General features: G+C 40.9%; 1 protein-coding gene across 2 annotated transcripts in view; it reads right to left on the reverse strand.

Moving 5' to 3' along the window:
• Positions 1-22,261, reverse strand: part of IGF2BP3 (insulin like growth factor 2 mRNA binding protein 3) — a 109,991-nt gene that overhangs the window by 11,897 nt on the left and 75,833 nt on the right. For both annotated transcript variants that reach the window (XM_040546706.1, XM_040546707.1), the window contains exons 7-11: positions 21,790-22,074; positions 19,215-19,349; positions 18,516-18,638; positions 16,058-16,193; positions 14,195-14,326 (exon numbers count right to left, since the gene is read on the reverse strand). In XM_040546706.1, coding sequence (XP_040402640.1) covers positions 14,195-14,326; positions 16,058-16,193; positions 18,516-18,638; positions 19,215-19,349; positions 21,790-22,074 — 811 coding nt within the window. The remainder of the gene's footprint in view (positions 1-14,194; positions 14,327-16,057; positions 16,194-18,515; positions 18,639-19,214; positions 19,350-21,789; positions 22,075-22,261) is intronic.

A 22,261-nucleotide genomic window follows, 5' to 3' on the forward strand; every position in this document is an offset into this window, starting at 1 on the left:
GCCTGCCCCATAGCCCAGCCCCAGCGCCCGCCGGCAGAGCACGGGGACCAACCCCGCTCACTCTGCTCTCCTGTGCATCGTGGTAAGGAGACAGGCCCACATGCAGAGCCTCACCAAAGCAGCCTTTGCTGCAATACTTTAAGAAATAGACACCCTATATGCAACACAACACAAAAAGCCGCTAATTTTGCTGTAATCCAACAGCCACCGCCACCTATTGCTACTTTAATTTAAGCGTCTCAGGAACTTCTTTCAAGGGGAGGCAAAGTCCCAGCGCGTTAACCGTAAACAAATCAGAACGAAATGCTTGTTTCCAAGTTTTACCGCTTTCTTTCGGTAAACACAAGTCAACCGTAACCTCAGGGGAAAAAATTCCAGGCACAGCTCCACGGACCAGGTGAAGAAACCCCAAAATAGGATATTTAGCATAGAAACGCACTCTGCCAGTCGCTTTAGGTGTTTGCAACCGTTACACAACTCACCCCGTGTTTCCACACGTACGAGACAGCAGCATTCACAGGCAGCTCGCACTGATCTTAGCCCACATTTTGCCTGGACGCAGGATCCAGACCTCCACAGCCAGCCTCCCCGCTCCTCCTCGCGATTTGGGGCCAGCAGGATTGCGGCTCCAGCTGATTTATGGTGCCGGCGGAGGGTCCCTGACCTGAATAACCACAGAGCCACACAAATGGCAGTCCTGGAGCAAGGGAGGAAGCAAGAGTAACTAGGTCGGGGCATGGGAAAAGGTGGAGCAGCCCTTTTAATCTGCCTAGAGAAAGGTTTAAAGTGATCTCAAAAACTACGCCCTGAAACTACGTATTTGTAATGAAAGATAGCAGTCATTTCGGTATAGATGTTGAACTGCTTTCCAGCAGATTACTCATTTTCTCCTCTTATTACTACCAACATCCTGCGAGTGTACTCAGAGTAAATCCTTTTACATCTTCCTCGTGAATCCAGCAAGATTTCCAGTAATTTGGAAACACTACCGTGGATGCTTGGCTGATGTCATCACTTTGGAAAAGTTTCTGAAGGGATACAAATTGGTGAGACATTTGTTTGTTCCAGTTCTGTTGCAAGGACCCACACTACCTGCACTGGGTGTAGACGCAATGACTCTTTCCAGCCAAGCCCAGACAGCTGAACAGAGAGCTTAGTTACTCTCTGCAGTGACCGCTACCTTCAGTTATCCCCACACCAGGAGCGTGCAGGAGTCCTCTGCCAAATTTTTCTTCTCCACGTGCAGCTCCAGCCCCCCCTTTTCCAGCTACACTTTAAGCTAACTCATACAACACTGCTACAGATCAAACGTGCGGCTCCAGCTGGTTGTCAAGAAGTTGCACAGCTTCTACCTCGATCCACCTCCAGACATCTCTCTCCTATACAAACAAAGCAAACTTCATTACTTTTGTTTGCAGATATTTCCTGCCTTCCCTCTGTTGCCCATCTGCCTGCAGCAGAGTTTTCCCCTCTTCTTCCCAAAGCTTGATTTCCAGCCGCTCTCTTGGCTAGGTTCAATTCACCACTGAAATTCCTTTCTGCTGCCTCACCCTTAAACATGAAACATGGGCAACAAAGGCAATGAAAGACGGAAGACATACACGTGCCTTCCCAACCCTACAGCCAGCTCAGTGCAGCTCTCTCTCCCCGTCCATCCTTATAATTTTGACTTGCTGATATTTATTTATGCATTGTGAGTGAGGTTCCTTAACGTTACAATTCCATTTTCGTGTAATAGAGATATATGTTTATAAGGGAAGGGAGGAGAGTTTGTCCATACTGAGCTGATTGCATATCGTCAGTTTTCACATTCTTGTTTGCAGAAGTACATTGACATGTGTGTAACCAAATTCATCTCCAGTATAATATAGGATTTAGAGAAATTATGTCCATTTCCTCACCCGCACCAATTTTTAACCACTCAAAAGAAACTGTTTGATTTGTTTTAAAGCAAGAACATCAAAAAAGACAGGTCTTTCTTTTTTCTTCTGGCAGAAATCAAGTATAGCAAAGACTTCAAGAGCAAATAAATTGAACTTGGAGTTATGATAGTCTGTTCACATCCTTACCCACAATAATTTAAAAATAATTTTATATTTACTGGAAGACTGTCTTCCAAAAGAAACACATCAAAACATAATGCAATGACTGCACCACCCATCAATCTCGCAGATGCTTCTGGTGAGCTTAGGAGGGGAAAAAAGTCAACTATAATTTAATCTTCTCCATGCCATGCCACATAAGTCATGTAGCTTTCCAGGAACTTCTAGCATGCGTTATATCAGAAATAGATTCCTAGATCTTAAACATATGTTAGAGGCACTAAATTTAGGAAACTCATTTCCAAATGCGTGCAATCTGAGCTTCACATTCACTCCCATAACAAGGCCAAAAGCAGCTTCCTTAAACGTATAGTTAAAATTTAAGGACTAAAATGCATGTATTTTGGAGAATAATCATCCATTTGGACTCTGGAGAGCACCCCGCAGTTCATCTTACAGTTTTCTTTCTGAAAGAAGCGTGCTACTAAAAAGACCATTTCCAAGCTATTGGGGTAGGGAGAAAGATGCTTTATCAGGTCATGTTCATTGTGCTTTAACAGGAGCTGTAGCACTGTAAGATAGGTTCACTAATATTTACAGCGAATTTATCATTTTGCCAGGTTTACAGCCTCCTTAGAGAAGGATGAATAATTTTTTTTCCAGAATTTTAAAATTTTTTAAAGATAGTTAGCTTATGATAGGTCTTCATGTTTTTTTAATTTGAAAGGCCTTAACTGTATGGTTATAAACCTAAATGTTTTTTAGTTTAAAGATTAAAGTAGCATGCACTCTTTATGGAAGTTGCGAAGTTCATTAATCATGAAGTTGTCAGTAATACTCATCAACTAGTTTTTGACACCAGTAAGGTCTCCTGCATGTGGAGAGTTCTTTGTACTCTTATGTTTCCCAGTTAACTTCATTTTCCACCCACATAACAAAATAGTTTGTTCAAGACCAGCCCTGGGAACTGACTTCACATAAAAACATAGAAAAACAACTTTAAAAGTATGAATCTAAGCTCTCTAAGACATATACGGCCCATATGTCCACCTGAACTTCTAAGTGCCTCTGAGGTCTGTGGTGCACAGAAGAGCTCTTTTGCCCCAGCAATATTTGTTAGATGGGCTCAGTACTAATTGTTTCCTACTTTTAAATAGGTACAAATAATATAGAACAAGCATGGGGGGGATTGTCTTTGTTTTGCTCATTCCTGCTACCAGATGGAAGCTCAGCTGTTGATCGAATAGCTTACGTTCGGTTTGACCTGCATACTTCTGGGTGGTGGGGCAGGAAGCCTGCGCACACCTGAGAGAGATTTGGGGAGAGATTTTGCCTCAGATAGGCAGGGCACACAGACTCTGCCAGAAGGTTTGCTCAGATGGAGAATTTCATTTCTTAGAATAAAAAAAGAACAACTCCGGAAACTGAGATTTCTTAGTTCTAAGAAACAGATTCTTGAAGAGCACGCTGACCAGAAACAATTAATTTGGTTCATAAACAGCTGCTAATACTTGCTTTGTTTCTACAAAAATCAGCATGCTTTAAACAAAACCAGACTTAATAAGCATTTTTCATCCATATCCAGCACGTTTAACTAATGAAAACAATTTTAAATGCCATTTTTGTTCATTAATTGGATTCCAATTTCCATCCAAATGAAGTTCTAATTTTCATCAGGCTAAAAAATTAATCAAGCAAATAAGAAAAGCACCATTCATTTAAAAAACACACAAAATAGAGCAAATATATTAACGAAAGCAAAGTAACCTGAATATTTGTTTAAACAGGAAGATTCACTATGTGAACAAAAGGTAGCTGTGGTGCTACAGGCTACACTAAGGCTTTCAGAAAGGTAACTGAAGTACTGATGTAAAATGAAATAAGTCAACTTAAATCGGATTTCCTGATTGTTCATTTAAATCATGACTGAAGACAGTAATCTAATACACAGATGTAAGTTAGTCCACACTGCTGGATGAAGCTAAGCAACTCCTGCACACCAGTAACTAACATCTTAGACTAGCCCAACTCTTTTTCCCCTAGCAGATTGGATGCGTTTCCTTCCAGACCTCCTACAAGTCCGCAAACACCAGCCCCAGCCCTCTGCTATCTGTCCCTAGTGTAACAGCCCACACCAACATTTTTTTTTAATTTCTATTTAATTTCCCACCTCCTTCTAAGATTTAACTTAATCTGATCCTAAACCCTGTAAGACCTGCTGCTTGCCTGGAGCCCCTACGCTGTGGGCACCATAGGATGGTCCCTTCCCTCCACCCAGACTCTACAGCCCTAGAGAAGATTTTTCCAGGACATTTTTCCAGGAGAAGCACTTCTCTGCTACCATTCCCTAACACATTACAGTTTACTCTGAGCAACCTGGCTCAGCACAGAATGGTTATTTTTGTTTCCAGAACCTCTGCTGGGGTGAGGTTATTCCCTTCACTAGGGTATCTCCCATGCCCTTCAGTGCGAGGTCTATCGCTCCTCACCACAGCTAGAAGCTGAAGACTCCCAGCCAAGCGAATCTGCAGATTCATTCTTCTTCCTGCACCTTCCTGAACCGCTTGCACACTTAGATCTGTAGAGCCCCAAAGGTTTCCTGTGGGATAAGCTTATCTTAACTTTCTTCTGCCAAGGCCCAGTGGTCCTGCAAACTGTGCGTGAAAAGGAAAGCATTTCCCTTACCTGCTACATCTGAAGAAGCATTTATCATCTTCTCACGCTTGCATAACAGCCAAAGCATGGCCAGGCAAGAACACACACACAAAAATCACAGATGATTCTTCAGATGGATGATGGTAGGGAAAAGTAGGACCCAGACCAACGAGATTTTGGGACTGTGCATTACATCTGGGGATTGGTCTTGGGTTTTGACATTGTCTTTGTGTCTTAAACGGAGTTTTGCCCCCTCTGTTCTTCCCCAAGATGAACCCCTTTCTTGCTTTCAGCTGAAGCTGCTGCTATGTTAGTCCTCAGCCAGTATGGGTGCGTTCCCACCCTTTGAAGGGCTAGTGAGGGGAAATGGGTTTTATTTTATGTCCCTCATGTTAACTTGAGCACTAATCTCAGTCTTTTTCTACAAGCCTGCCAACAGCATGAATTTTTTCCCAGTCATCTTTTTAAGCGTCTCCACAGACCCCTTGCTCCATCAAACGTATGTGGTTGGTAAATCCATTGCAACATTTGGGATAAGGCTGTAAATCTTTAAAATATTGTACCCACTGAAGTAAATAGGATTTTGTGCCAGACATCAGTGGGAGCAGAATCAGATCACTGTTTTCTAAGCCTGTTATGCATTCCCAGTACATGTTTTCATTTACTCTAAGTGTGCTGCAAATGAATTACCTTCGGATGAGGCATTTATTTTAAGTCACAAAGTCATGTTATCCATTTCTAGCCAGCATCAGTTTTTAGCTGTGAGGGAAATAAGAACTATTTTAAGACTGTATGAAACAGTTTCAGCCAATGTTTGTCTACCATCTAGCAGAGTGGGTTATTGCTTTTGCTGGTCTTTGTTGTTGTTTTTAAATGCTAAACAAATCCACTCAGTAACAAAAAAGACACTAGAAGATAACTTTTAAGACGTTCTCATTTGCCAACCCGCCTTCCCAACTGCCACGATCAGGCAAGACCAAGATTGCAGTGATTCACTTGGTCTTCAAATACCCTAAGCTTTGTCTGGAAGCGATGTCCCATTTTCTTCAGATCCCCTACCAGATCCAAAGCCAAAAGGTTAAACCATGTTTTTACAATGCCCTGTGAAGAATTACTCTGGCCTACAGCTGCACTAAGCATTCTTATTTAGTTAGTAATAAAAGTTTGCAGAAAGGGGAAAACCAACATTAAGCCAAGTATCCCTGAAGACATTCCAGTAAGAATCAATGCATTAATATAAAATTAACTTTCGGACACTGGTGAAAGAAGTCCTACTGTATTCATTTGCTGGTACTAACACTAAAACTAAGCCTTCATTAGAAACAAAAGGCTCATTAAGAAAACCTTAAAATCGTGCTAGATATGCCAAATCTGACACAAAGCTTTATAACACCCTTGAAAATACCTTTTGGGTCACCATTTCGTACATCAGTTGAAGTGGTGCTGCCACTTTAAGTCAACAAACTGAAGCCCAAGCTTCCTCACTCCCCAAGCTTTCTGCATTTGTTTAGAAGAGATTAAAGCTTGTGCTGCAATTCCAAAAGCTTCTGCCATATTGCCTGCACTCGGAAGGTGATGGAGAGTTCTCGCTGCTGAATTCAGTTAGTAAAAGAGCTAGGAAAACATGATTTAGAAGAAGTAATGCGCGTTCTTGGCTTAGCTTTGGACACCCTGAAGTATCAACCACTACCCCCATCCACACACAGTACTGCCACCACCCACCCATGGCTGCATCTTCCCATGAGCTCCAAACTGGTGCAAGGAGTGGTGTGAGAGGTTTCCAGCTACTCTGGAACTCCTCTGCAGCTTCACCACCACGGTTGCAGCAATTTTCTCCTAGTGTGGCCAGGAGTTCATGACACCACCTTCTTCCACCGCCCAGATCAATACAACACACTGTATTGGGTATTGACTCCCTCTTGCCCCCACGGGCGTTAATGCTTCATCGCAGACCAAGCTGGTTATTGCGCACTAGCCATACCCTAAAATAAGCAAGATTATTTTAAGAGTAGCCTCTTAGTAGTACTCACTCCACTTCTTGGCTCTGAACTTGAGTGCTTTTCATCACCATGATCTTCTACCTGGCAAGCCAAGGGGATCTCCTCATACTACTAGAAGTCGCTAACACAACTACACTTATCAGAAGCGTTTCCAATATGGAAACCTAGCCAGGAACAGGGAGGATAGCAATCACAGAAGCACAGAGGGAACATTTTCTGGCAGGCTGGTTATAAGGCATTTCACAAGCAGGAACAGGTCTGACATATTTCTGAACACGGCATGAACTCTGTTTTTGCAAAATCTGATTGGCCACTACGCCAAAAAAAGCAATCTGCTACCTTTTGTTCTGAAGGGATAGCCAAAACCAGAAATCAGCACAAGGAACAGATTCTGAAACTACATAAGAGGGAATTTTGCTGGTCATTCACAAGCAGAAAACATCGGTATTCAGTGCTATAACACCACACAGCCATGAAAACAAAAGTGATGTTTATGTATAAAAGCACTTCCACTGCAAAACTTGTGGCTGTGACGCACCAGCCACACAGACACTGCAGACTCCTCAAAGGTACGCATGAAATCAACAGCTTTGAAAGATACAGGTACCCTTCGTTCCTGCTTTATAAAGACAGTGCTCTCAGAAGCCTTAGAAGCTGCAGGGAAAACAGGTTGTGAAAACACAGGGAGGTCACTTGTTTTTCCATCACGTTTAACAAACAAGAGATGGAGCCAGCTACACCAGAATGAGGACTTGACCTATTTTTGGTTTTGGCCTGAAGGAGCTCAGCACATTGTAGTAACAAAGCATTATTTGGTACCTTAAGGAATTAAACTTCCCATTTAGCTTAATATTCAGAAGATGCTGAGCCTGTTAATTAGAGTTCAGGTTAGAGTTTAGGAGCCCGAGATGTTCACAAATACAACAGAAATCTTCCCACCACAAGAATATGGGAGCAGGGCACCAGCACAAACTCTCATCTCTGGTCCCAGGGAACTACAAACAAGAATACAAGTATCCAAAACTGCAGGGAGGAAGGTACCATTTTTGTTTTAAAAATAGTGCATTCCTGGTTAGCCAGCGACACCATTTGCATTATGACAACCTCAGACCCGTACAAAGAGCTATTAAGAATAGCTGAAGACTTCAACACCTTGGAAAACATGCCTGCCATCAACTTGACGGATTTTTGTACATCGTACAGTGCCAGCTGCATTTTTGCTCCCCACCATTCCCCTCGCTGGGGACCATTCCATCTCCAGAGGCAGAATAGTTTCTGATTGCTCCGGACAAGGGCCCCTGCCAACACAGCATGGCAGGACAGTAAACTTATAGGCAGTGGGAGGACCGACCATTTTCTCTATGGATAGAACAATCCCACAACATTATGCAACCTGGAGCAAGTTTTTTAGGTGTCAAAGAAGTTTTGTTCATAAATTTAGAAAAGCAAGCAGGAAAGGCGTAGTCAAGGCACCAAGGTTACAATCTCAAAAAGAAGTCTGATGGGCTAGCAGCCCTTTTCTGTTTTGAGACAGCGCTGTTGTCCTATAGTGCCCTCCTCACGATTGTGTGTGCTGCACATGCATGGTTTTCATTTCACTGATATAAAACCATTCTGAAAAACACTGCCAAATCCTCCTTCATCCCCCCTCAAAACCACATCCTCTTTTGGCTGGAGGACAGCTCCTTACAAAATCGTCTACTGGTTAACAAGCTAACCAAATTAGGGCAAAGCCACTTAGACTACACAAATTATAGATGTACATACATTACTACCCCTGGGTAGTTTAGACAAAACAGTTGCACAAGCTAATCCTATCAAACCCAGACATCCAAAGGAGCCCAACTCCACCAAGAAAGAGTCAAAGTACCTGTAAACATAGGACAGTTTTTCCTCTTCCTTGTCTCTCTCATCTATGCTCAGGGCATCAAATGAAGGCCCTCAATGAAGCAATTTTTCATTTTAAATTACTTTTCTTTCCTGCCAAAAGCACAATACAGTTATTTCTTCTCACATCTATGCGATACAGAAGAACTCTTCTTTATTATTTCTGAAAATTACTGGAGAATAAAAAAGGAATCTGTCTTGAACACAACATCTTCTAAGAAGAAAGTTTTCCATTGGCATGTTCCTCACCTGCAACAAAAAGCCTTAAAAGATGACGAAAAAGGAAAGCAACCTGTCAAGCCTAGCTGCACAGGATGATTCTTCATCATTGGAGAAAGGTGGTTTGATTTGTTTTTTTTTTTCCTGTAGGAAACTATTTTTTTTTCTCCCCCCTCCCCCAGAAGTCTCTATGCATATCCCACAACCTAAAAATTAACCATGAGGCTAAAGAAAAGGTTAGAAAAATGCATTTTGAGGGTGGAGCTCCAAGAAGCTACCATTGGTGTGCAAGACTACCAGTACAGAAAGCAGCTCCTCACCTCAGCTAATGCTCACAGAGCAGAAATCCAGCTGATTCCTACAGAAACTTTTAGGACCAACTGGCATGGCCTCCTCTTGTCTCCTTCTCACCTTTTGATGCGTTTCGGTACATCTACCAGGTGACAGAGATCCTTTAACAGGAGCATTACTTCTACCTCACTGTTTCAGGACATTCAAGGACAGGACGAACTCTCAACAGGTTAGCCCTCCCTCCCCATCCCTTGGGATTCCAACTTTCAGACCCAAAGGCTACAAAAAAAAACGCAGTCAGATGTACAATTAAGCACAATTTTAAGAGAAAGGGTGCAACCCACTTAACCCCAGCAGATTAGCCAAGTGTATTTAATTGAATGACTGTACATAGTTGGACTTCAAGACAAGGATTTCTTGTTTGGTTGATGCTTTAAACACTTCAGCTTCACACAAGAACAAACTTTTATTCTTGAGAAACAAGCACGTTCATATTCTCCCCAAAGTTCAGAAGACAGAAACAGAAAGTTCATCACAACAGCTTTGAGCAGTACAACGCTATCTGAAGCGGTTTGTCTGGAACACTTCTCAAACATTTTTCTTGGTAACGTAACTCCTGGAAAACGTAAGCATGGGCGTACTCACTTTTACAGAATCTTATTTTCCTCCTCACACAAAACCCAATTCTTTGTGCTGATGCTCAGCTTGTGACGTGTCTACAAGTGACAGGAGGCAGACCAACAAAACTATTTGCAGTTGTGTCCAAACTGTGGCACACAAGCATTTAAGTGCAGAGCTAAGGAGAGAGATTTAAGGGTAAACAGAAAGCGGTGGTTCTTCAGACCCAACAGCAGCTGGACAAGACAACTACAAACAGGAACAGAAAGGCCACCAGTCCTTAGTATGGTCACACAAGGGTACCCATTCATCAAGAAAGCCATTAGCGATATATCAGGATCATAAGAGTAAAATCATGTCAATTTACCAGCATCAAAAATTAACTCAATATTCTCAACCGATACATTTCTCAACTCCTACATTTTCCTCCAATCTTAAAATGTTTCAACAATTCCTACACATTCTGCTTCGCCTGTCTTTTAGGAGGACAGAGAAAGCATACAGACCTTGGATTTTTGCAAGAAGAGACAAAAATTCGTAATAATAGAAATACGCAATGCTATTGCATCCTGTTCAAATGACTACACAAAATGAGTGCTTTAAACAGGCAAACAGAGCCCGGACTTTGCAATATGATAATTTTTGCTAGTGTTAAGCAAATAACAAATAAACCTAATGGTTATCTGGCACTAAACCTGGTGCTCAGACACCATGAGCCACGTGCAGCAGCCACGTGCCTGCACATGTTTACACCCAAAGAGACAGATACCCAAGGACAGCCTGTGCCTTCCTGTATGCACTCTACTGCCAGGACAAAGGGTAAAGCAACAACCAGCTTCTTAGTGAGACAGAAGCTATATCTGGTACCCTAAATTAGATAAGGCTGTAATAAGATTCCGGTACTATCCACCAGCATGAGTCACTGTGGAAACGGACCCTAGAGAATGAGGCTTTCTGGGTCAGGTGAAAATTGCTCTCATGAACATGGCTCAGGCCAAAGAGCTAAATCCAATGCAGATAACATGAACATCTGCGTCTGATACTGGGCTGTTCCTGAAGCAGGTGGAGAAAGGTGTTCCCACTCTTACTGAATATGTATTGAAGTTTCGCGTGGAGAGATGGAGAGGAAGAAGCACCACACAGCTCACAATAGCACAACCAGACCTACCAAACTACTCAGTTCCAAGCTCTTGAAAACTTGGTTTTAGGAATACTTGGCCATGGCTGTGTAGTGGGGAGTTCAGACATGTCACTCTAAGCTCTGGCAGAGGAACAAAACCCAAACCTGTTTGCTGTGCGGATTTTTCTCTTTCCACCCATGTAAAAAAGCAACAGCAGGAATATGACAGACACTTGTTTTGATAATTAAGATGACACCTCAGTTTCTTTGGGAGTCAAGTCCTACACAAATTCACAGCAACACCTTGTACCTAGAAAATACTACATCTGAAGGATGAACTGCCTATGGAAACTTCTGTAAATGCCCCAAGCCCACCCACCTACCTCTTCTGACCTACAGGACAGACACTTGCAAGTCTATCTCCACAATAAGGTGAAGAAAACACCTTCCATATATTTGACAGTATTCAGACAAAAGCTTCACAACTCTCAGGAGGCTCTGGGTTATGAGGGAACCTCCTGTGCAAATTTACACTGATAAAAATAAGCAAAACAGCAGTGGGATATACTTACTACACCCTGGTGCCAGCAGTATTTTCAGAAATGATTTTCAACTGCCTGAAAGGGATATTCTCAATGCCAGCTTACCAGCACTAAGCATAGGAGGGCATCACTCAAAGCAAGCTAAAGGGTCTTGGGTTGCCCAAACACCTTTGCTAAAGCAAGGAACTTGCTAACAAATAGCTTATAGGCAAACGGACATGAAGTCTTCCTCTGATTTCTTTGTTAATGTTTCTAAGACCTTCTTTCCCTGAAGTCATTTTTTAAACCCATTTTTTTTTTATTTGAATCTATTATTTGCTCTCCTAGAGCCCCCTCTGTGGTTACCTTTAGCCTTTCAAGTTTTTTCCACTTTTCTAAATACAGCCATCCCTTTTCACTTGTTCTTTTTTCTTCTACATGCCCCCAATACTGTATTTAAACAGTATTAAAAATTATATTTTAAAAATAAAACATATTACTGAAGGAAGAAAGTTAGAGGAGAAAAAATCAGAAATTAACAGAAACTAACCTCATACACAAGATTTAAGAGCCATTGTGGAACAAAAAAATAAAAAATGAAAGTTTTGTTTTCCAAAAGCATCCATTAAAAAAAGTAAAAGAGAAACCTCATTTTCCTTGTTTTCCTCTCCGCGGAGAGGGAGAGGTACTCCAAAATCAATCAGAGGGGCTGGCTTGCCAAAGCTCACAGCACTACCTACTCTTTGCCAGATAAGGTAAGATACAAGCAAAGAAAGTTGCGATAGTTTCAACTGTTCATGCATTTGTGTTCCAGAAGCTTTGCTTCAGGTTCGGGGGCTGTCTTGGTACCAGACCCAAGATCCCAAAAGCCATCAGAACTCATTCTTCTTATTTGTGAGTTTATCCCTCATTAGCTTATCAGACATACAGACTACCTGGAAAAAGAGCTTGTTCAAAGGATCGAGCCGATAGCAGGAACAGGAGCCAGAGAGAGTTCAGACAGCAAGGTCCATCCAGCTCCAAAGTCTCTACATTTTCTACAAAATAACACTTGTTTCTTGGTGACCTTTTCCAGATGGTGCCACTATCCTATTTCCAAAAACCCAGAAACTTCCAGAGATCTTAGTAGGCCAACAAAGGTGCATCTGTTGGGGAGAGTGGCCTACTAACAGAGGGACAGACATGCATAAGACTGGAATTGCCAAATTCAACACTGTTTGGGTGCGTATTCAAAGCAAAAGCAAGGAAGAGTCATGACAATAGAAAAAGTGGGGAAAAAATGAAGAAACAAGTGAGGAACAAAACCATAGGCTTACACTATGAAGCTCTCAAGAATTGTAAAGCAGTTTGCAAATTTGAAGAAACAAGAAAAAAACTACACTTCATTACCAGCAAAGCAAAGAAAGTTATATACTGTTAACAAATCATCTTTAGTTTCTCTTAAATAGAATAAATTGAGGCATTCCATTACAACAACAGATGGCATTTTACACAATACAATGAAGCCAAAACCTGGGGTCTTTAGTTAGTTTAGTCTACCACTAATTAAACTGGAAAGGAACCGTGGGGAGGGAAAAATTGTTTGTCATACACAGAGGCACTGCTATTAGCAGTGAGCTAACTGGGTATAAACATATTTCTGTTGTGGTTCTCATTGGAACCTTTTCCTGATAAAGCCACTATTATACTGAATATAGTTTATAATACATTCATATCACCCAAGCTGTTCATTCCCACAAACAATGCTGCAAGTGTGGAATTTTCTCTGTTCCTTTCAGTGACATTTTCTTGGCTTCTTCCTCTGGGAAAAATATTTAGGCAACAACTTCCCTTTAGTGCAATTTATGTAGGCCCACTTGAGTAGTTTGACGAAGTTCAGTGTGCTGTGCTGCATTTTCACTGTTCTAGTTCATGGGGTCTCAGACCTAGCTCTCTAGATGTTACTGTTGAGCAAAGAGGAGGGCAAAGTCAGCCACGTCAGGGTTTGTAAAGCTCCATCATCCACTTGTTAAGCATTCAATTTGAGAATTCATCTTAAACCAAGTTACTAACAACCACCACCACCAGAAAAAAAGAAAGTTGAAAAATCTCCTCCTCCATGTCAGTTGTCTTTTTTTGAATAGCAAGCAGAGCACATTCTCTTTCCAGAAAGGCTCTGGCACTCTGATACGAGAAATTCTCTTCTGTTCCATAGCAAAAACAACTCATTTATGACTACTGAGCAGCACTGGATTTGAATAAGATTCTACTGGGTCTTGACTTATTTCTTAGAGAACAACATGGCAAGTAAATCACAGATTTCTGAAGATTAATCCATGTAATTTAAATCCTGTATAGTTAGGAGTACTTCATTTCAACAGGACCTGTACCTTTATAAAACTACCACAATCAAACATCTTTGCTACATACAGATCCCTGCTTCATGACTCATTTTTTTTTTACCTTCCAGGTGAGCAGAAATACAATTGCAGATTAGCATTTTGTTACTTGCAAACTTCTAGCAACTTTTAAATTCCATTTCGTACCTGACTTCTTTGTGTAATAATTCAAGTTCTCTAGAAAACAGAATCTAATACTTTTCCAAAAAACACTGTTTGCTGGTTTCACTGAGCATTTCACTAAATGAATGATGAATGCCTGTTGTCAACAGCAGCTACATGGAATATTTCCGGCATATAAAGTAAGCAGGGAGACAAATACTTAGAAAACTGACAGAATGTAGCTACTAATACACTGTTCCTAGATCTTCGAGGTAATTTGACAACAGCAAATTTGAATGGCAGTATTGTACAGACTAACATCACTACCCACTAACCACCCGAAATCAGAGACTTGCCTTACCCCAAATGGTGGATACGAAGCAGCAGCAGCAGCGGAGGCAACGCTCACTGCGGGAGGTGGTATTCCTGAAGAAGAAGGTGGGAACAGACCCAAGGCATTCAGATTTAATCCAGGAATTAAATGTGCTTGAAGCTGCAATGGCAGAAGAGTTATTTTAGATTTACAGTTCCAATTAAGTTTAATCAAAATGCTAGTCGACAGACTTTTTGACAAAGTTTTAAGTTTAATAAAAATGCTAGTTGACATAGACCTTTTTAGACGATGTCAGTATGTTCTTTAAAGTTTTTTCCATCTCCATTACCCCAAGGACTCCGCTTCAAACTTATTTCCCAGACACGTGCACAGAGCAATAATACTGAAAACACGACTTTACTAGGAGAGGCAACTGAGTCACTTGCTACAACTTAATCAAGTGAAATATATAACAAGCTTCGTAGCAAGAAATTCGGGCAATAGTATCATTTACTTTCAGAGTGAACAAAATTACCAGAGAAAATCACTTTGGCTCTATACTAAAAAAACACCCAGTCCTGTATAGTCAGAGAAATCTTATGCACTAGCCCTGTTTTCTCATATATCCTACACTATAACCTCATCTTTCCTCCCTGTATGCAGATCTTCCCTCCATGCCTGCAAAAGATGAAGATCCCACCAGTGTTTGCTGGGAAAGCATCAGCTTTGAAGTTTTTTTCAGTACCATTTTTGACTCTGCCAAATTATTGCCTAGTAATACAACTATGCTTTAGAAAGACTTCAGCTAGAGACTGACACCATCTCACAACATCAAGATAGCCCAGGTATGAGACATCAACAAAACACCTCAACACTTGACCAACTACCCTACTAACCACAATTAATTCAACTTGAAATCCATCCAGTAATTGAAGTAGTTTTCTGCTTGCCACACCTTCGCTCAGTAGCAGAGCAGAAATCACTATATGAAGCAAAAATGCAGCACGATAGAAATTTTTTGTTCTTGTGTATAGTTTGAGTCCTGCCTTTGCACAGCATGGGAAAAAGAAAAGTGGGGAGAATATTCTCTCTCTCCACCCAGTAGTGAAGCAATAAGGAAGAGTCATTTCTAGAAAATGACACTACTGTAAAGTTGAAAAATATTTTCAGCCTGATCCTAGCCCATAAGATTTGGTTACACTAACACACAAGAAGCTTTTCATGGCTTACCAACAATTGCAGTTGTTTCCCAATATGCATTAGTAATACTTTGGCAAACTAGCGTGGTGTGGTTTACTTGTTTTTTGTTGTTTAATATAGACAGTTATTCAAAGATGATTGATTTTCTCATATATATCAAGAAAAATCTTAATATAGCCTTCTTAAATTAAACAATTGAAAGCAGCAGAGATCCATCTCCTGTACACTATGCTTTTAAAAATCAAGATACTAGGAATCATGACTTTAAGAAACATACAATATAGCACAAACCACATCAGCAAACACATTCCTTTTAAGACTTCTGCAACAAGAAAACATGAAATCCTCATCCATTTCCTCAATCTAAATGAATTTCTCAGTTTCCCTACTCAAAACAAACCAGCAGAGGAGGCCTTCATAAAAAAAGTAATTTAAAGAAAGAAAACATACCCAAGCCCAATGAGCAAATGCAAGAAGCAACAGAGCAGTTGCAAGGGAGAAATTCTGACTGGATATTAGAAATTTTCCCCAGAGAGACTGTGGACTATACCCATGGAGATGTCCCAAAGGCAATAAGGCACTACACCACTTCATTTAGCTTTGAAACAAGCCCGGGACTGAGCAACAGCCATGTTGGGACAGATGACCTCCAGAGGTCCATCACACCTAAACCATCTGTGGTTCTAGCTCCCATGCCACAAGACAACTCACGTTCATAGCAGCAATGTCATTTTCATAGGACTCCCTGATTTTCTTCATAATTTCTTCCTCGGCCTTGGCACAAGTTTCGATACTGCCTTTAACTGTAATGGTCCTTTCCGGATTATAGAGTGTCAAGTCCTGCAACCTACAGAGGAAACAGAAGCACAATTAATTAGCAAAGAGCAGGTCATCAAGGTTTATCAGTTGTGTGTGAGGACATCCAAACATGTCGAGTTTGCCCTCCAGACAGCATAATATCAGTTCACAACATGGCTCAGACAATTCTCAGAGAATCTGGAGAAACTCTACCCTCCCAGCAAACCCAACAAAAGTCACCACAGCAAGGTTTGGCTTCACATGCTTGCGATGCACCGAGGTGCAACATGAAATGGAAAATAGACACTGGTAGAACATGAACTAAAGAACAGTGGAATACTGCTCAGCTCTGTAAGAGGACTTCAGGTACTTTAGACATCCCAGAAACAGACTAAGAAACTTTTGTTCCTTAAGAACAGTGGTTTCCTGAAGGAAGAAGGGGGAAAAGCCTAACTCCCAGTGAAACTGCAGGAGAGCTTCCAAATCTTCACAAAGGGAGAACAAAATGCTGTGTGCAAGTCGCCATTTGCTGTGAAACACCAGTAACTGCCCACAGAAATGGAATGGTTACAGCACTAAGCTCTAGTACTTCGGTAAGCAACTTAAGCTGGGCCATTCTGATAAAATAGAAGATGGCTGGGAAGTTATGCCCATGTACTGCAAAACAGTGAGCTGAGGAAGCAGTGAGAAAATTAAGAAGTCAGAGCAGAACACAGGAAAAGTAAGGAAGCTGATGATAGGGCAGAGACAGAAGCATGCCAGGCTCTCTCTTGCACAGCAGACAGCATGGCAACCTACGCATCTCCATCAAGCAGCAGCAAGCACAAGATACAGCCACAAAGCAATCCTTCAGTTTCCAGTGTGAGCACCGAATTACTGCCTCAGGGAGGAAAGCGGTAGGCAACACCCCCAAATAACAGGAAACTTTCCCAAACCAGCTGCCTTACTTTAACTTTATTGACAAGCTTACCCAAAGTCTAAATGAAGAGAGATCAGGAGAAAGACTAGAATTAGATGAAACAGATACATGCTCTCTTTTAGGTACTGATAAACCCAGGTGGCTTCATGGAGCTATATTAGGCTTAGCAAAAAGATTAAGATAAAGTCCAAGATTTTAATGCACGTAAGCCATTAAGGAATATTATTAATTTCACAAGTTAAGTGTTTACAGACTATGTTATTTGTATCATCATAATAAGGAGAAGTTTGTCTCATGGAATGAAGACCATTATCTTGTTTACCCTGTATATTTATTTTCCCTTTCAGAAACAGCACTAACAGCCTGCGTACTGTTTTCAAAAGTATTGGCATAAATATTTTAAGTGAGCATGCCAGCCTTACAAAGCCTGTTCTTGAGAAATACTTGCCATTTTGGTGCTTTTGCTCCAGTTGATTTCTCTTTTCTTCAGATTAATTCTGTAAAAGTTTACATACCTTCAAGGAAGACCTCAAGTTCTGTCACATGATTTTGAATTAACTCTTTTTGATGCAACCCATTCACTCCTAACTTCTTTGCTTTCATTTGAGCTGTTTCCTGAAGCAAACTCCCTCCCTGCCCCCCTGCCCCAACATTTCCTCACACATCTTTTTGTTACAGCCTATAAACCTTATTCTCTCTTTTCTGGCTAAAGCTCAAGTCCAGGGTACTCAAATGCCTGGAAGTTCATGCCAGATCATTCATTATTCAGCATAGGAGGTTCTCTGAAGATATTACTTCAGGGTAAAACTACTATCAGCAGCCAAACTTCTACAGAGATGTTGATCTAATCAGTGATTTCCCCCCACTGACTTGCAGACACAAACATTTTCCCGTTAGGGTGAAAATTCCTGTTTTATCTCTGCTAAATTTAAACAGATCTGTTACCTTCACAAACTCACAGACCGCAATCTATTATTTTGATGCATACTAGTCAACATACAACATTCAGCTGCTAGTAGCCACAGAGAGGGACAGAATTACTAGCACAAATACTCTTAAGCATTCATTTGCTTTCCCTTTTGTCTAAAAATCTGATCTATACCAGAAACTAAAACACCAGTAGTTTCACAAACAGCCCAGAACTACTCGAGGCTTATGGTTTATAAAATACTCTTCTTTGCATATAGCATGATATGTTAAAAAACACTTAAAATATAGTCTAAAGAGCCCATGTTATTTTTAAGTTTGCTCTTGACTGAATCTACAATGAAGAATCACTGTTTACATTCAATGCATCTTGTCTTAAGCAACTGTTTAATCCACATCATGGAAGGGGCTCCGGAAGGTTGTCATCTCAGCCCTCAAAAAGCAACGTTTCTGTAAAAACTCTGTACATAAATGTACCACAGCAGTGAGACCCCTCATCAAAAGATTAGACCACTGAAAACTTACGGAGATATCGTGATTTTAGTATCTGTGTCCTGCTCAATTTTCTTCAGGTTTCTTCCTTCTTTGCCAATAAGTCGGCCAACAAAGTTGTTATGTGCCAATATCTTCAGGGGAATTTCTTCTGTACTGTAATAGAGGTTACACCCAGTGAGACTTTTGGAGAAAAGACTGCAAGCTTTTATGCATAAAATATATTTTCATAGAAAAGTATACCAATCCCATTCACTTGCACGTTTACACTAGATGCAGAAGAGTCCAAGTGCGATGCTATTTCAACAATATCATCTAAAGTTTCATTGCAACATGTCTGATACGTTGCAACATATCTGATGTGTGTCATACTGAAGCAGCAAGAGCTCCCGGGAAGGAAACAATATATCTTAAAGTTTTGAGGGAGATAACTCGTTATTCTTGCTCTGATTAAAAGTTACTAGTTTCTCAAGAAACTTCACAGTATTTGCTCTAAGTTCACCTCAAAATCACAACCACTAAATAGCTAGAAACGTAGAAAGTATTGGAGCTAATTAAACAAGTAGACTGCCCCTGAAAGGTAAAGACAACTTTTCTGCTTAAGTATGGATAATGGCAACAGAGGAAAGCTTCACTACTTAATAGATTTCAAAGACTCTTCTTCACATGGAGTCAACAAGAAAATTCTGAATTAATATTTAGTGCCTTCACAATGAAATGCCTTTTACTCACAATTTAGTATCTTGAGCTTCCTTTTGCATGATCTCCATAATAATTTTACAAGCTGTTGAGCAGCCTTCAGGAGTTGAGTGGATGGTAATTGGTTTCTCAGCAGCACCTGCATTCTCTTTACGATGAATATCAATTCTTGAAAGAAAGAAAAACACACTAACTGTAACCACACATTTTATGGTAAGCTTGCATATTTCCAACTCTCATAGAGCTAATTAATTTTGAGCTAACAATGATTACACATTTAAGTGGTTTCATTTCAAAAAGAGATACAATTACTTAAACATCCCCTAAATACTATTTTGTGTTTTAAAGAGGCTTCCCTATCCTGACTTTACCAGTTAAACCTCACCTATGTGGACACTGGGATTTTTGTTCCTCCGACTGCAAGACATTCAGAGGATACATTAGATAGATAATCTGAGACAAACCACTGAAGAGAACATTTCATCAAGATATCCCAAAGCTCTGGATGTTTATCTCCAGTGCCCTCACTCCATTAATAGCGACTGTGCAACTAGAGCATAGCAAAACTGTCCGATTTTGTTTTTTCACAACATCAGCAGCAGGGCCTCCTAACACTTCTCTGCTAGCAAAGTGGCATACTAGTGCTTGCATTCATCATAAAGATTACTTGCTATGTGTTCTAAGCCTAAAATTTGTCCTGCAACTACCTTTCCTCCAACTCCACTCTCTACCACCCTAAAACTAGAAACCTTAACCCACAGCAGTTTACATAGCTGTAGGACTAAAAATTCATCACAACCTGCAGCAAGACAATGCCTTGGATGCTGTTTGCACTTTGCCAATAACTACAGGTCACATACTATTTCTACCGTTTCTGTTTTTGGCTTTCTCCCCTCTCTTTCCCCCCAGATCGCAGCTGTTTCCAAATTTAAGAAACAACCATGCTGCTCTTCAATAAACTTCTATATCTTTCCAGTTCTGATACTGAAAATTCATTTTGTTTCATGATGCAGCATTTTGAGGAGCCCATGGCAATCCTTGCTGCAACTAGAAGTAGACAACCTTTCTTTTCTTAATCCCCCAAACAAGAAAAACATCATTCTTGAAGTCACATATCCTTCAAGATAGTCGTCTGCTATTGTTTCTGCTCTATCCAGCCTTCTTTTAAAAGATAAGAGCTTTCCTTATGCCAAACTTCTAATCCATGTGCTATAAAAAACCTGGAAGTTTTAGATATCACCTGAAAATTGGTTGCCCATCGGCAAACTACAACCAAGTCTTGTTAGGACACCACAAATCTCATAAATCTGTGCTGTTAAACACAGCAAAGGGTCTCCTGGGATACAACATGCTAATAAGAGGTTGGAAGTAGCATCAAGATAATCCAGAGTTCAGTGGGCAGGGGGGTCTGTTTGTTTTGTTTTACTCCTAAAGGCACCATTTTCCACCCTGTGCTCTTAGGGGAATCCTAGAAGAGTTCCTTGAATGCGATCCCTACCTCCCCCTGCATCTGCGCTTATTTCTTCCTTGTGGGCAGGGATCTAACACACTGAAAACAATCTCCTTCAGTGTCTCCAGACCCTAGTGCTCTAAGCTTCTTAGGTCACTTAGTAGCTCGCTTTCTGCCTTCCATGCATTTCCTTAATCTCTGTTTTGGTGTGGTCTGCAATTTGATAGCAATGAATGTATTCACTCCTATGTACTTCTGGTGAGGTGCAAGGAGGGGGAGAGACAAAGGCTTTTTTTTTATGCCCTCCCCCTCTTTTATTGAAAACATATTTAAATCCTATGAATGCCCCGAATTAAACTGCAGCTAGTATAAGCACTTACAGACTTGGTATGTCACCACGGTGACTGTACATTCCACAGACCAAGATATTACAGCTTTCAGGTTCAACTTTCATGCCATCAGTACATCTATTAAGCAACTCTGGCATCAAGTACTATCCTACAAATACTAACTAATTTCATTCAAAAACAGCAAGTCAGTTGGTATTTGAACATGTATCAGGGGCAGAATACAGTTCTTAAATCTTGCAGAAGATTTCCTAGTCACAGCGATTTTCATTTGTTGTAAAGTTTTACGTGTTTCTGGAGTGACTCCTTGCCACCCCAGTACAGAAAGCAACACTGCTCACCCAAGCTGGAAAGCAAGGTGGAACACCAAAATTTGGTCTCCAAAGATGATGCTTCTGAGAAAACAGAAGCCTTCCAAAGGATATAACAGCATTATGGGAAGAGTGGGAGACAGATTTCTCCCTGTAATCAAGACTGTTTTCATAGCACAAATTTGTAGAGGGTTATGGCTCAAATATTCCACATTTTTTAAAAAAAAGGAAAAAAACATTACTGCCAGTGTCTCCTAACACAATTAAGTTTGCACAATTTACTCCACCTAGAAAAAGTGCTGTTATATCTGTAAGGCTTTCTTCAGAAGTATCAAGACAAACACAAACCCAAGCACAACGCACATAAAATACATTCTTATTCCACAGAAGAGAAACAATTCACTTTTCCCTTTACACAGTAGAAAAGGACAAAATTGAAGCTTAGAATGACTTTGGTGTTTTTTTTTTTTTGTTTTTTTTTTTTTTACAAGGTAACCTACTTGGACTGCGTCTGCTTTGTGATGTTTCTGATGGTTGCTCCTTCTTTCCCAATGATGGCTCCTACAAACTGCGTGGGAACCAGCATCCGCAGAGGGACGTCCGACTGTGGCTTCTGCCGCGTGGTGGCACCGGGGGACCCCTGCCGCGGAGGGCCCCTCTGCCCGAATCCACGTCTCCCCTGGGGATGCTGCTGCGGAGGTTGCTGGGCTGCCATTTCATCGGGGATATATGCGACTTTCAAGGAATAGTTTTCGAGCTGAAACCCGTTCAGTTTTTCTATTGCTCTGTTTGTTTGCAAAGGGGAGGAGAGAGAGGAGGGGAAAAAAAAGAAACAGTCACATGTGGGACCTTATAAAAGGAGAAGTCACTCAGGTGTAGACTTCTGCACTTACTAAATCACACGACGAAGCTAAAAAGCTACTTCCTAGAAGAAAGGTTACATTCAAGACTCTTTAGTCAAGATTTAGATTA

Source organism: Cygnus olor, chromosome 2 (assembly GCF_009769625.2).
Source record: "Cygnus olor isolate bCygOlo1 chromosome 2, bCygOlo1.pri.v2, whole genome shotgun sequence".
Classification (NCBI taxonomy): domain Eukaryota; kingdom Metazoa; phylum Chordata; class Aves; order Anseriformes; family Anatidae; genus Cygnus; species Cygnus olor.